At 37.3% G+C, this 13,242-nt stretch overlaps 3 protein-coding genes across 8 annotated transcripts in view; 2 read left to right on the forward strand and 1 right to left on the reverse strand.

The window, feature by feature from the left end:
* Positions 1 to 256: 256 nt before the first annotated feature.
* Positions 257 to 8,407, forward strand: nwk (nervous wreck). Of its 6 annotated transcripts, none has more exons than XM_011301075.1 (19): positions 258 to 474; positions 1,449 to 1,546; positions 1,607 to 1,738; positions 1,814 to 2,095; positions 2,193 to 2,271; positions 2,366 to 2,617; positions 2,728 to 2,831; positions 3,010 to 3,154; positions 3,216 to 3,293; positions 3,627 to 3,782; positions 4,037 to 4,193; positions 4,262 to 4,434; positions 4,806 to 5,058; positions 5,304 to 5,581; positions 5,654 to 5,753; positions 6,446 to 6,580; positions 6,662 to 6,693; positions 6,844 to 6,904; positions 6,992 to 8,407. In XM_011301075.1, exons 1-19 carry the CDS (start codon positions 454 to 456, stop codon positions 7,423 to 7,425), a joined length of 2,970 nt encoding a protein of 989 aa, XP_011299377.1. In that variant the 5' UTR covers positions 258 to 453; the 3' UTR covers positions 7,426 to 8,407. The 6 variants fall into 6 exon arrangements, 5 of the variants coding, with proteins under 5 accessions (XP_011299379.1, XP_011299377.1, XP_011299375.1 ...); XM_011301076.1 differs by having other exon boundaries at positions 260 to 474; positions 6,844 to 7,185; positions 7,288 to 8,407; XR_891975.1 differs by lacking the exon at positions 6,662 to 6,693 and having other exon boundaries at positions 257 to 474; positions 6,992 to 7,029.
* A 92-nt stretch (positions 8,408 to 8,499) lies between these two features.
* scu (scully) lies at positions 8,500 to 10,487 on the reverse strand. The gene is made up of 3 exons (XM_011301072.1): positions 10,313 to 10,487; positions 9,969 to 10,133; positions 8,500 to 9,195 (listed from the first exon to the last, which is right to left on the reverse strand). The coding sequence occupies exons 1-3, from the start codon at positions 10,319 to 10,321 to the stop codon at positions 8,602 to 8,604; spliced, it is 768 nt and encodes a 255-aa protein (XP_011299374.1). The 5' UTR covers positions 10,322 to 10,487; the 3' UTR covers positions 8,500 to 8,601.
* Positions 10,488 to 11,230: 743 nt separating this feature from the next.
* The window catches only part of LOC105264384 (cytochrome P450 4g15-like), a 3,643-nt gene continuing 1,631 nt past the window's right edge, over positions 11,231 to 13,242 (forward strand). The window contains exons 1-6 of the mRNA XM_011301220.1: positions 11,231 to 11,367; positions 11,726 to 11,890; positions 12,119 to 12,228; positions 12,482 to 12,572; positions 12,767 to 12,955; positions 13,161 to 13,234. Of these exons, the coding sequence (XP_011299522.1) occupies positions 11,307 to 11,367; positions 11,726 to 11,890; positions 12,119 to 12,228; positions 12,482 to 12,572; positions 12,767 to 12,955; positions 13,161 to 13,234 (690 nt within the window). The 5' untranslated portion in view covers positions 11,231 to 11,306. The remainder of the gene's footprint in view (positions 11,368 to 11,725; positions 11,891 to 12,118; positions 12,229 to 12,481; positions 12,573 to 12,766; positions 12,956 to 13,160; positions 13,235 to 13,242) is intronic.

Raw genomic sequence — 13,242 nt, forward strand, 5'->3', positions numbered from 1 at the left:
TCTGATATCTTTTGGATAATAAATGATGATGCGTGTTTTTTTCTATCCATTTATTTACCAGAGGGAAATTGGAGGGAAAAAATTTGAGCGCTATAGATTTGTTGAAGAAGAGTCTGAGTTATAATCTATTGTCAGCGTAATGAGCTTGCAGAGAACTTGTGACTTGATCTTTGCTTTCGGTATTTTTCCATTTTCCAATGTTATTCAGTATTATTTTCCAAAGTGGAATGAGGGGAAGTGGGTGGACCACGACGCACAAGTTAAACCCCGTGTGTCCAGGGGGATGAAAACGCCTGCGCCGGTACGATCAATAAATACCCGAAGTCGAGGCCAAGAGGCCAGTAGCATACGAATTCGCGTCGAGTGAGCAGCGTTTACCTTAACGAATCATTTTTAAGTGTTAAATTTTCCTTTAAACAGTGTTTAATTGGGCGCTTGACGAGCGGCTCAATCATGCAACCACCACCGAGGAAAGTAAGGGTTGATTCAAACTCAGAGATACCATTTGTAATTGAGCTCTCGTTTCATCGATTTTCGATCATGAAATGTCAGGAAGAGTGTTCACGATTTAGGAGAGTCTATACGTGGCCCACACTCACCACAACCGAAGAAAATCGATGAACACCAAAGAGCTTATGACCCTTTTTTTCACTGTCTTTCAAACGATCGAAGGGATTTTATTAACTTTTAATTATCATTGATCCTTGCGTACGAACACAGTCCTATGAATATTTGATATTTTTTATTGAGAGCATTTCCGCCTGTCGGATCAACCCATTTTATACACGGCCATGAAATTGACTGAAATTAGTGAAAAGTTATGTAAAAATTATCTCTCGAAATGTGGAGCACATACCAGGTCAGATCCTGTGGAAACCGCTGTTTTCCGTGTCATACCATTTTGCGGAAGTATTGGCAGAAATTGCATTTTCTTCTCCTACTGGAATTTAAAGTCAGATTGTAATTTTTCTTTTATTTTTATTATGTTTGCAAAATCCTATGAGTATTTGAGGTTTTATATTGAGTGGAGCATTGTCGGCTGGATCAATCCATTTTACTCGATAAGTGTCTCAAAAATTAGCTGAAAATGGCGTGAACGTTATCTTCCGAAATATAGACGAGATATAGGAATTGCGTTGTTTCTTCAGTAAAATTTCTAGTCTTATCTGTTTAATTATTTTTCTGTTTTTTCTCATGTTTAATATATTAATCAAACATTTCCGAGGTTGATACAAAAATTAATAAGAGTAAATCAGGAAGAAAAACGTACATTTTCACAGAGTACTTTCAAATTCGTAAAGCATTACGTGTCCGGTGAAAATAGCATTTTAATTTATAAATTGTGTTTTATTTATATGAACACGATCGCAATAAGAACTTCAATATAACGATCGGATTTTCCGCGATTTTCTTGATGAATTTTGATAAGTTGATGATTGTTGTACCAGGGGAATTACGCGAAATTCCTGAAAAATGTGCATGCAGAGCAGGCGGCAAAATTGCAGGTGAAAAATCAACATGAGTGTGACCTATTAGAGGACATCCGGTGAGTTTACGTTTTCCTCAGTCAAACGGCATTTAGATGATCTAATTAACTGGCTTGCAGGAATTTCACATTAAAAAAATCAGCAATCGAGAAATCGTACTCCGAGGCACTGCTCAAAATATCCTCGGCGTATTTAAATAAGAAAATACCAAATATTCCGGACCTGAAGATCGATGGGGCTGAGGAAAAATGGTGAACCGAATGATTTAATTTAAATTCCTCTCGCGTTGAATGATTTAATGAGGAAAATTATGCGCATTAAAATAGGAATATGTGGAATGTTTGGCGAACTGTCCTGGAAGAGAACGAGAAATTGGCTCGAGCCCGTCTCGCAGCAGTTGAGGTATTTCAACAGCAGATTGCCGATGATGCTAAGGTCCTCAGAATGCACAAGATGCAGATATCGAAGAAGGCAATCGACCAATTGATGATAGTACAAAAGGAACTGCAGATGTGCGTGCAGGATGTTGATAAAACGAAGAAATTGTATTTCGATGAGGAACACAGTGCTCACGACGTACGTGATAAGGCGAAAGATATTGAGGAGAAGTAAGTGCATCTGAAACAAAAAAAAATCAAACAAGATAAATATTTTGATTTTCCACAATGAAACATTAGAGCTTCTCGTAATACACATGATAATCAGAAAAAATCTTCGCAGATTAAAGAAGAAAAAGGGTTCCTTCTTCCAGTCAATTACATCTTTACAAAAAAATAGCGCTAAGGTGATTAAAATTAATATATCATAATTGAATTAAATCAGAAAAGTTTGATTGATGAAAATTGATGGGTCAATGAATTGATTGATTTGTAAATCAGGTGACATCGAAGCGAGATGCCCTAGACGAGAAGTCGACGGGTGCCCGTAATGATTACTTGTTGAGCCTGGCAGCTGCCAACGCCCATCAAAATCGTTATTTCGCCATTGACCTGCAGAACACCATGCAGTATCTTGAACAGGGGGTGTATGACAAAGTACAGGAGTACTTGACTCTCATGGGACGCACTGAATTGCTGACCTGCATGGCAACCCAGAACAGCTTCACCACTATTCGGGATCAGGCACAGCAGGTCGGTTTTCAGTGTTCAATCCTTTTTTTCGTCCATTGATTTAAGCTTCAAAGGTCTCAGTTAATAATTCAGCCGATCAACTTTTCACTATTTCATTGTTTTACTTACAGCTGACGAGGGAGTATAATATTCAGTGCTGCAACTTGTATTATCCGACGCTCAAACAACATATACAGTACGAATTTGAGCCGTGTGATAATGACCAAATTGACAGGTATTTTTGCCTTATATTAATGATGAAACTACTGCTGGTTTATTGGCACCATTAATTTTAGAGTTTAAACAAATGAAAAATCCCCATTTTTAAGGACTCGTTCACCTGAAATTTCAATATACTTTGTTATGAGCGCATCGACTGATTTTTGATAATTGTTAATTACTTTTAATGACAGGGTAACCGCTGATCACTCCGCTGCGACGACACTTGGCAAAGAAGCTCGCCGTTGGTCGCAAAGAATTGCCCGTGAAGTTGCAACAATTCGCGAGAGCAACCGTAAACTCCAAGTTCTTCTGCAACTCAAGGAGTCAGGACACAAGGTATCGTCCAAGTGCCCATTTAAATCAATTAATGATCCCTAATCTACTCGTTTAATTCCAGAGCGATCCCAACGATCCCAATGGGCCCGATCTAGACACCAAGATCGACGAGCTGAAGCACACAGCACGTCGAGCCGAGGTACTAGCCAATTCCCTTTTAATAATACCTGAAAATGCCCCCCAAGACTTCGAATAGAGTAATTAAAGAGCTAATGACTTAATCTATTTCTATTTTTATTCAATTAATTTTTCCTCTAGTGTTCGCTTTAATTATTGAAAGCGCTTTATGCATGTTCATTCTTTTTACAATATCCACATAAGTGTAGTTTGATAAATTATAATTAAAGATCAAATAGCAAAACCCCAATTAGTGCTCCCAATTTAATAAAAATACTAAGCCGTCAAAATTTCGAATCCAGGCGTGATGTCGGTATTTTTGGGAGTTAATCAATTATTTCAATTTATGAATCAGACTGCTAAAATGAAGGCCGAGGCGAGGATCGAGTGCTTGCGATTAGGTGGAGTGAATGTTGATGAGTTCCTCCAGGAGGCGGAGACTCTCAGTGTTCAGGATATGCCACGATCAGCGAGTTCATTGTCAGTGAGAACTGATGCTTCTGGTGCAGCGGTAATTATAACGATTATTTATTCCAGCTTTATTTTTGAGAAGAGTAATTTTTTCGCAAATATGAATTTTGACATATATTTGTTCTATAGATAATAATTAAGTCCCCAAAACTCATGCCCTTTGAAATTGTGAAAGCTTCATAAATTTTCAGTATTCAGTGTCACTATCCAAGAAATGTTTTTTTTTTGGGAAATAAAAATGAAATGTAGAAATAATCTTATTCTCACATCGTTCTGGAAATTCAATGATTTCAGGAACATCCATCCTCGGATTCATTCTACGATAGTGACAACGACGCTGGGAGTGATCTGACGACAGTAGAGAGACCAGGAAGTGGCAGGCATGTATCTGAACACCACGAGGACGATCAGAGAGACGAGAGGGAGAGGCACGACAGTGCTGAAGTCGACGGTAATTCTTCAATTTCACTGGAATGATTTCGACAAGGGAATTAATTAAATTGTTTGTACGTGCTGTAGCGCTACTGGAACAAGAAAAACAGCGGATAGAACAGATGGCCGCAGACTGGGACGATCCAACATCAATAGACTGGGGAACTGACGACAAAGATGAAATTCCAGAGCCTTCAGAAGTCATTACCACTGGCCAACAGCCACAACTATACAAGTGCACTGCGCTATACTCATACACAGTAAGTTGTATTATTTTTTACCCCGAAAGAGTTTGAAGAAAAACTGTATAAACTCAAACACAACCAGAACTTCGATGACCTCTCGAAAATATTTATGAGCAGCTAGTCCCATTATTTACTCTGTCCGAAAAACTTTGCTCAAGGAAATTCAATTAATTTAGATGCCAAGCCTTGCCCTCTGACTTTTTCTGTCAAGAAAAACTATTCCTTCTCGAAGAATGGCTTGTAAAATGAACCGTAACTTTTAAAAGTTATTAGCGCAATCGAACTTACTGCTCTGCTTCGTTGGTAAAAGCTGGTGTGATAGTCACCACGTGTATCTGTTGTATTTCTCACTTTTAATTGAAACGACGTTTTTTGTAACTTTTCAGGCGCAAAATCCCGATGAACTATCGATCGTCGAGAGCGAGCAGTTGGAGGTAGTTGGCGAGGGTGATGGAGATGGCTGGCTACGAGCTCGTAATTATCGAGGTGAAGAGGGCTTTGTACCCCAAAATTACTTGGATGTGGAGAGAGAATCAGCAACTGCCACTGGGCTTATTTCACATGGTCCTGGACTTGTCACTCAAATTTCTTTCTCCTCCGTCGATTACACTATTGATGATCATGACGCTGTCGATCCAGGTAAAGTTCTTAATTCATATTTTTCATTTATTCACTGATGGGAGGATCTCCCATCGACGGAATTACATTTATATTTTCAAGGGATCGGTCTTGATGAAATAAAAAATCCTGGGAGCTGCAAACAAACATAGAAAATTTTTTTGATAATCGTCTGTAATTGTAATCTTTCTTATCCCAAATAATCTATCGAGTAATAATAATTCGACTCAGTAATTAACACACGAATAATTGTAATTGTTATTCAGACGCACATCTTCATACAACAGCAGTTAATCAAGTACCAGAACAGGTAGATAATCTCGTTGAATCGACGGAAGTGTACTGCATCGCCCTGTACGATTATGACGCAACTTGTGATGAAGAATTGACGTTCCTCGAGGGTGATATACTGAGGGTATTGAAAACAGAACCGCACGACGTGGATGATGGCTGGTGGGAAGGTGAATTGCGTGGGCAAAAAGGCCTTTTCCCGTCTCTGGTCGTCGAACCGTGCGCCCTCGATGGCTCTCCATTGACCCCACAGGTATTACTCTCAACTATTTTTAAATCATCACAATATATCATTGACTCATCTATTCTTATTCCATTATATCAGGAGGAGACAACGCCCCCCAGCTCTGCACCCCCAGTTTTCACACCACCTGATGTTCCCGATTTTGTTCTAGCTGATGAGATAACACGAGCCATGTTTAATGGTAATTGACAGAGATGAAGGGATTTTTATTTTCTAAGAACATTCATTGCTCGTGAAGCAAAACTCTTCTCTCTTCATTCAAGGACTCATTCTCCATTCATGTTTATTCATGTTTTTAATGGAATTCTATTCCTTGGAAATGCTAATTTATTATAAATCAAGGATTAATATTGGAGGGAATCATTGTAATGGGGGGACTGGTGAAACATGATGAGAGCAAAACAATTTTTTCTTTTTATGCATCGACATTGTAAAAAACTTTTCAACTTTTTGATAAGCATATCAACCTTCTTTATCTCTCCGTCATTGATTTCATCGTGAATTGCAAGTATGAAAAAATTCCATCGACGAAATTTTCTGGCGAATTTATGAGAAATTTTTATTGAATTTCTCTCAAACTTCTTGATAATTTTCTGCTAATCCTCCTGAAACGTTCGATAGGAAAAATTAAAAGAATTCGATTTTTCTGTTCAAAAGATTGTCTTTGAATATTTTATGGTCCCAACGTTTCCACGTTTTTTTTTTATTTTATTATTTCGAAAATTGACGATTTTCGGTATAAACGAAATGCGGAAAAATCGAATTCTATTGACGATTCCTGATGAATTTCCCAGCGAATTCGGTAGGTTTTCCGACTAATTTGTTTCATCCGATTGATTTTGTGAATTAACTAAGAATAACGAAAATTGGCAGAATCAGACGAAGACAAGCCACCACTGATAAACGGCGAAGCCCCTGATGGATTTGCAATAAACTTGCCGAAAATCCAGAAGGACCAATACGGTATGCAATTCAATGGTCCCCAGACGGAGCCGCCAGGAATAATTGGTAAGTACAATTCCCCCAACCCCTTCGCTGTGCACCAAAAGAAACTCATAAATATGCTTATAAACCAATCTCATCGTGCAGTCGTACAAGTATCGGACGAGTCCGGCGAACAGGTAAATTGCTGGTGTGATAATTACTCTCGCATACATAATACTAATATTTTTTTAAAAAAGATATTGGAAAAAAAAAATATTCATAATTAATAGGTTGAAGGTAAAAACGAATGAATAAATAATGGAAGATGTTTTACATTGGTCAAACAGGAAGGTGAAGAGGTCGAGCGTGACATAGCGCCTAAAACGAGGAAAGAGATGAAGTCTGAAGGTCAGGATGATGATTTTGGTTTGGGTGTTGCACAGATTGTGATAACAGCTGCAACACCTATGGAGGAAGTTGAACATCCATTTCCAGGTGATGGTGAGGATCCCCCTGAGGATGTGGCCGAGACAACAGAGGAGCCAGAGAGTACAGAATCAGAGATGGAGACTAAGGTCGAGATGAAGAGTGAAGAGGAGGTGACCAAAGAGACGACTGACGACAACACCGAGGAAGTTGAGGAGAAATCAACGGTGGATGATTTGCCAGCGGATTCGGCACCATTTCCGGTAAGCAGTAGTTCTGGATCTGATGGAGATTCAACATCAGGACCAAGTACAGCCGATAATTCACAGTCATTACCCTCACGTCGTACTGTTATCGAAATACAGACTGAATTGGAAACGAGCGATGAACAGCCTGATATTATACCAGAGAAGATGCTCGTTGGTGGACGTGCCAGTATTCCAGATGAATTACAACCAGATCAATTGGAAAAATTACAGAATCTCAAAGAATCAAATGCCTAGGATTGACTAGACCTCGGAGAAGATGAGTATCCTGCCTTAAATAACAAACTGGCTCTTCCGAAAAATCATCAAAATAAATTTCAACATCTCTTGGATTTTTGGAAATCTCCGGAGGTTATTGGAAACAAAGACTAACGTTATATAACGATATTATCACCCTGGATAAATGGATGATCGATAATAACTATGAGCTGATCTTTCGAGACATTTTTTTTTCGAAGTTATACCTTTCCAAATCCAAGCAATTAAAACTTTTGCGGGCCTGCGCAATCCATCAAAAATGATGAGATTAATAACAACAACCCACAATTTTGTCGACTAAAATTTTTATGTTGATATTGTTATGTACACAACTTTTTGCTAGGCTATATTATACTTTAGTGACTCTACTAAATTACGGATTAATCGGATAATCGTTGCCATCATTTTGCAGTGTCACTCGCGTGGAACATTTAAAATTAAATACACTGGATAAAAAAAGAAACCAAGTTGCGCGGTTGCCATCATAAATATACTGGAGCATTAACGAAGACGAGTAAGAACTAACGAAAAAAAGAGGAAATATATTACTGTACAGTCGTAAGATAATAAAGTGAATTGTCGATACCTGTGTTAGACGATAAATGGCCTCGATAAATCATTGTGCCCATTGATCAATGTGTAATCAGAGAAGAACCGAGACTGGTGTTGGATGTATAGAGATAACTATCATTAAATCCATCCCACGTTAATTAAAGTCATGGAGAAAATTGATATGAGTAATTCACCTTTTAATAATGCCTTATATACGCTCCTCTCGCTATCACCGGATTCCTTCTTTTAGTTGACATTATTATATCCATTCCTATTAAAAAATAACAACCCAAGTATTTGACATTCATTCAAATTTCAGGGAAGACCATACCTAAATTTATAACAATTTCAAGGTTTTTCATTGCCCTAGATAATAAATCTGATAATCAGCTGATTAGTTAATGCAAATTTTAAAAAATTTCATATCACTCTGCCACCCCGTCGTTTAATTTTCTCAGTGTTTTCTCATATTCATTTGAGAATAAAACAAAGCCAAATGTATCACTTGTAAAATATGAGCTTAGCTCGGTAAATTTATTCCATTTGCATAGAAAAAGATATATAAAAAATGTAACAAATTAGTTTCAAACAGCAATGGCCTATTTATGGCTGCATCCGGAGGGCTCCATCAAGTCTGATGGTCTCTCCATTCAACAATGGATTCAAGATGATGGACTCAGCCAGCTGCGCGTACTCGTCAGGCTTTCCAAGTCTCTGGGGGAATGGAATGCTTTTAGCCAAGAAATTACGTACTTTGTCCGGCAAGCCCTGAAGCATTGGTGTGTCGAAGAGTCCGGGGGCAATGGTGCAGACTCTGATACCCTGGATGGAGAGATCACGGGCGAGAGGCAGCGTCATACCAACGACTGCTGCTTTGCTGGCAGAATAAGCTGCCTGTCCAATTTGACCATCAAATGCTGCAACACTTGCTGTATTTACAATCACTCCACGCTGTCCATCAGCGTTGGGCTCGTTTGTACCCATCAATCCAACTGACAGGCGAATGACGTTGAAAGTTCCAATCGTATTCACTTGTATGACCCGTGAGAATGTCTCCAAGTCATGGGCGTGAACTTTCTTGAAGTTGTAGACTTTGATTGCAGCTGCTATACCTGCAGCGTTTACAACTGCGTCCAATCGACCGAATTTCTCCTTTGCCACGTCCAGGGCTTGAAGGACGTCTGCCTCGGACGTCACCTGTGCAATTTATGGAAGTAATTGTATTATATTATTAAAAAAAGAAGACATTCGACAGGAATTTTCCCCACAACAGCTACAGAGAATATTTTCATTTTTTATTCATTTTAGAGAAACTTGAATTTTAGAGAATTCGCCTTCCCAATCATTCTTGAGACTTTTTATTCAAATGGGGAGTGATGGATGTATTTCAGTTATGTCGGTAGTTGGCTTGAATTGAGAGTTGTTTTTAAAATTGAAGTATTATTTTACTTTCAACTTTTTTGCTCCAATTAAAAAGTCATAACTAGCTACGCATGATAGATAACTGTTATAGTTATTATCTCATCATTGTACATGTCACTGATTTCTGAGGTTACATAATGACTCTTGGAGCTGTTGAAGTTAATAAGATTGTAAATGGGTGTGCGATAACATTACGGCATACATGAATTTAATTTGCAATTTTTGATGAACGTGTTGGAATTTCAGAGCGGAAAAATTTCCAGGAAACTTTTCTGGCACCTTAACATTCTCGTAAAAAAAATTTAAAAATCTACAAAGATTCATCTATCATCTATTACAGGAGGAGGTGAGGAAAAATTGTGACGTTTGGGACATTTTTTAAATATTCATAAGTCCGAAGTGATCTTAATGAAGAAAAAATAATGAATTTCATAAATAATCGACCGAGGTTGTGGGAACTAGTTCAGTAAGATAATTTTGATCTTACGATGATTTAAGGCCCCTTAAGCTAGTATTCTGAATTTATAAATAAAATTGAATTTTCTTACATCCATGGGACTGAACACTGCATTCTCCCCCAGCCCTTGAGCAATTTCGTTGCCCTTGGACGAGGGTAAATCAGCAACTACAACTTTTGCTCCATTTCTGATAAATCTCTCAGCTGTACCACGACCCAGACCGGATGCACCTCCAGTAACCAGAGCCACCACGTTCTTGATTCATCAATGAAAATTAATAAATACACATGAAAACATGATGAAAATTTTCCATCAGAACATGAAAATACCCGAATCTTGATAAGACTGACATTCTACATTGACCTTTGAACCACGTTATAAAATTTTTGCGATTCTCATTGATGGGAACACGTAGAGCAAAAAATGATAAGTACCTTCAGCATTGTAGATAAGATTTGATGGTAATTAATTAGTCGTTGAAATTAGGTGACTGTTGCGCTGATTCTGGAGGATGATGGAGCACTATCAGGTCTCGATGAATTGAACTAAAGCCGGTGTGCGGACAATAACCAGCAATAACAATTGGACTTTGAACTTTTACTAATTTTTTTTTCGTTCAATTGTCGTGTGTAGCGCCCTCAAACGGTAAGACGCGTGCGCATTCATTGTCGCACGAAAATTTGAATGACGTCAAAATAACTTGCGTGATATGTTGAAGAAAAACGTGAAAAGGTCTTTCCACTTTTTGCCACTATTTTTGTTGTAATACTTGGCGACAAAGGCTTCAAATAAATTTACATGATTTACATTTTACATGAGATTGTTGGATTTTTTACTGATGGAGTATTGATATCAACTTCGGATCAGCAACGAAATGTCCGTGTGACAATTTCAAGAGGAAAATCAACTTTTTTATGATAATCGATCAAGTTTTTCATATTCATCACCTTTGGGTAAATTATATTTTTTTTCTAGAAAAGTAGAAACGCAACTATTTAAATACATTTAATGGAGTAAAGTCAATTTTAATGGCAGGAGTGAATCACCTTAGAGGGTAGAACAGAGTAATATTTAAATTGAAGGAATAATTTTTTTCCTAAATGTAGTCCGAAGAGCGATGACTTCTTGTTTGGAATCCACGATCAATTGACAAAAAATCAATGCAATGTTTTTCGCTGAAAAAATAATTTATGTGATATCATGGTGATTTTTCTCTCAATAGTACATGCACCGGCCTTGTAAATGATCGGTGCGTAATGATATACACATTAACGCAATCCTTCCTCGGGTATTTTGAGGATGAGGAAGGGATTAAGTCTCATATAATAAGAGTAGTAGGACTATAAGAATCAGCAAAATTTCAATGATCCGTAGAAGGATGAACGATCCTTAGTGCATCGGTAAAGCAATTATTTTGGTGTAGCAAAAATGAGGTGGACATTTCTGACGACTGGCTCTGGCATTTCCATGTTGAATTCATTGTGGATGGGTGAGAGTAGTTCTTCAGGGTGAAGACTTAATTTTCATAATTTCTGGGAACCCCGGATCAGATTGACGTCAAAAAATATACCATAGGTTTAATCATTATTCAATGACTCACAAATTCTGACAGTGATGCTTCTATTTTTTTTAATTTTTCGTCAAGTTTTGGGAACATTTGCAAAAATTCACTGAGAACGTCGGAAAATTGTTCTACAGTAACGAAACTTCGCGAGACATTAAATAATAATAAAAAATAAAAACGCTGTATATTTTTTCATGTCAATTTTATAATAAATTTTTTGGCGGAAAGGGCGAACATCTTTAATAAATGTAAGTGGTTAATTGATGGATGTTTTGCTGCTCAGCTTACCTCCTGGGTACTATCGCAGTATTATGGGTCATTCGATATCGGAAGGAAATCCAGGAATACATCATCTTTCGGAAGGAAATTCTAAAATGCTCGGCTTCACTACGCGGACCCCCTGGAATTCCACTGGTCGGAAATGCACACCAATTTGCCGACACTGGTAGTATGTAAAATTTTGGAAAATTTTACACGCATTAAAAATGAATTCTGACATTTACCCAGATGATAGATCGCGATGTACATCGCATTCCGAGCCTAGCTTGAGTCTGAGAAAAAAACAACATTGGTTTAGTGAAAGCTCGATAAAAATACTTGAGTATTTGTAAAAACAATTGTCATCTTCACGTCATGGTAATTTTAACAATAAACTTTTTAACGTGCATTGTTTCAGAAACGATTTTTACCCTCGCGAAAATGAGCCAAGATATCAATGTTGGGACTTTCAAAATTTGGCTGGGACCGATAATGAAAGTTATCGTTACTGATCCGAGGGATTTTGAGGTAAATGATGAAACCTATTACACAATGAAAAAATCGAACGTAAATAAAATAATTTCTAAAAATTGAATTTCCTGCCTTGGGAAACATCCTCTAGAATTGGAGTTCCGTTTTTTGTGGGATATTTGAGGAAGCGCCCAAACTCTTTGTTTGATTAAAGGAAAAATGTATTGAAAATTAATTTCCTGATTTATTATTAGACTGCCTATTTAGTCATTATGATAAAATAATTATTATATTTCGAAATTTCATTCAGATTATAATGGGAAGTGCGAAGGCAGCTGAAAAGGATACCGTCTACGATTTCATGAAGCCGGCAGTTATCAATAGTCTCATAAATGGGGGAGGTATTATTTATAAAAAATTAATGATAAATTACCAAACACAGAGAAAAAAATTATTCTTTAGGATCAAATTCATCTGTTCTTCTTGACCTTGACCTTTACCCTGAAAATTTATTTTTAATAAATTCAACTACTAAAAAAAAATCTATAAAAAACTTGCAAAATTTGGAGTAATTAATTTAAAGAATATTCTCCAGGGCCAGTCTATCGAGCACACAAGAAGCTTGTGGTACCCCTCATAAATGGGGGTAATTTAATAACAGAACACATCAAGCAATTCAATTATCAAACCAAAATTATGATAAAGAAAATGGCGGATAAGGTCGGAACTGGGGAATTCGATGTTCATCATGCAATTGTTCCATGTGTAGCAGACATTGTGTTCGGCAAGTTTTTAAACAAGATTATTATCCTATTAAACATAATTGTCATATTAAAAGATTTTGGTACAAGCTATTGTAAAGTGGACAGCTATTGTAAAGTGAAACCTTTCATTGGAAATTTAATTATCAACGCGGGCATGAATTAGTAATTCATAATTATCATTATTATTATTGAGGACATAATTTCATAATGATTTTTGATCTCTAGAAACAATGTTCGGAGTTCCTGGGAAAGCTCAGAATGGGGAACACAATATTCTGGTCGAGGGGACTGAAACGTACGTAGAATC

The sequence above is a fragment of the Fopius arisanus genome, unplaced genomic scaffold (assembly GCF_000806365.1).
Source record: "Fopius arisanus strain USDA-PBARC FA_bdor unplaced genomic scaffold, ASM80636v1 scaffold00020, whole genome shotgun sequence".
Taxonomy (NCBI): Eukaryota; Metazoa; Arthropoda; class Insecta; order Hymenoptera; family Braconidae; genus Fopius; species Fopius arisanus.

Coding starts and splice junctions, on each gene's coding strand:
- nwk (XM_011301073.1), top strand. CDS start 454: ATGCAACCACCACCGAGGAAA. Junction 1,547..1,606: donor GACCTATTAGAGGACATCCG/GTGAGTTTACGT, acceptor ACTGGCTTGCAG/GAATTTCACATTAAAAAAAT. Junction 2,096..2,192: donor GCGAAAGATATTGAGGAGAA/GTAAGTGCATCT, acceptor CATGATAATCAG/AAAAAATCTTCGCAGATTAA.
- scu (XM_011301072.1), bottom strand. Junction 9,196..9,968: donor CAGTGTTCAGTCCCATGGAT/GTAAGAAAATTC, acceptor TAAATTGCACAG/GTGACGTCCGAGGCAGACGT.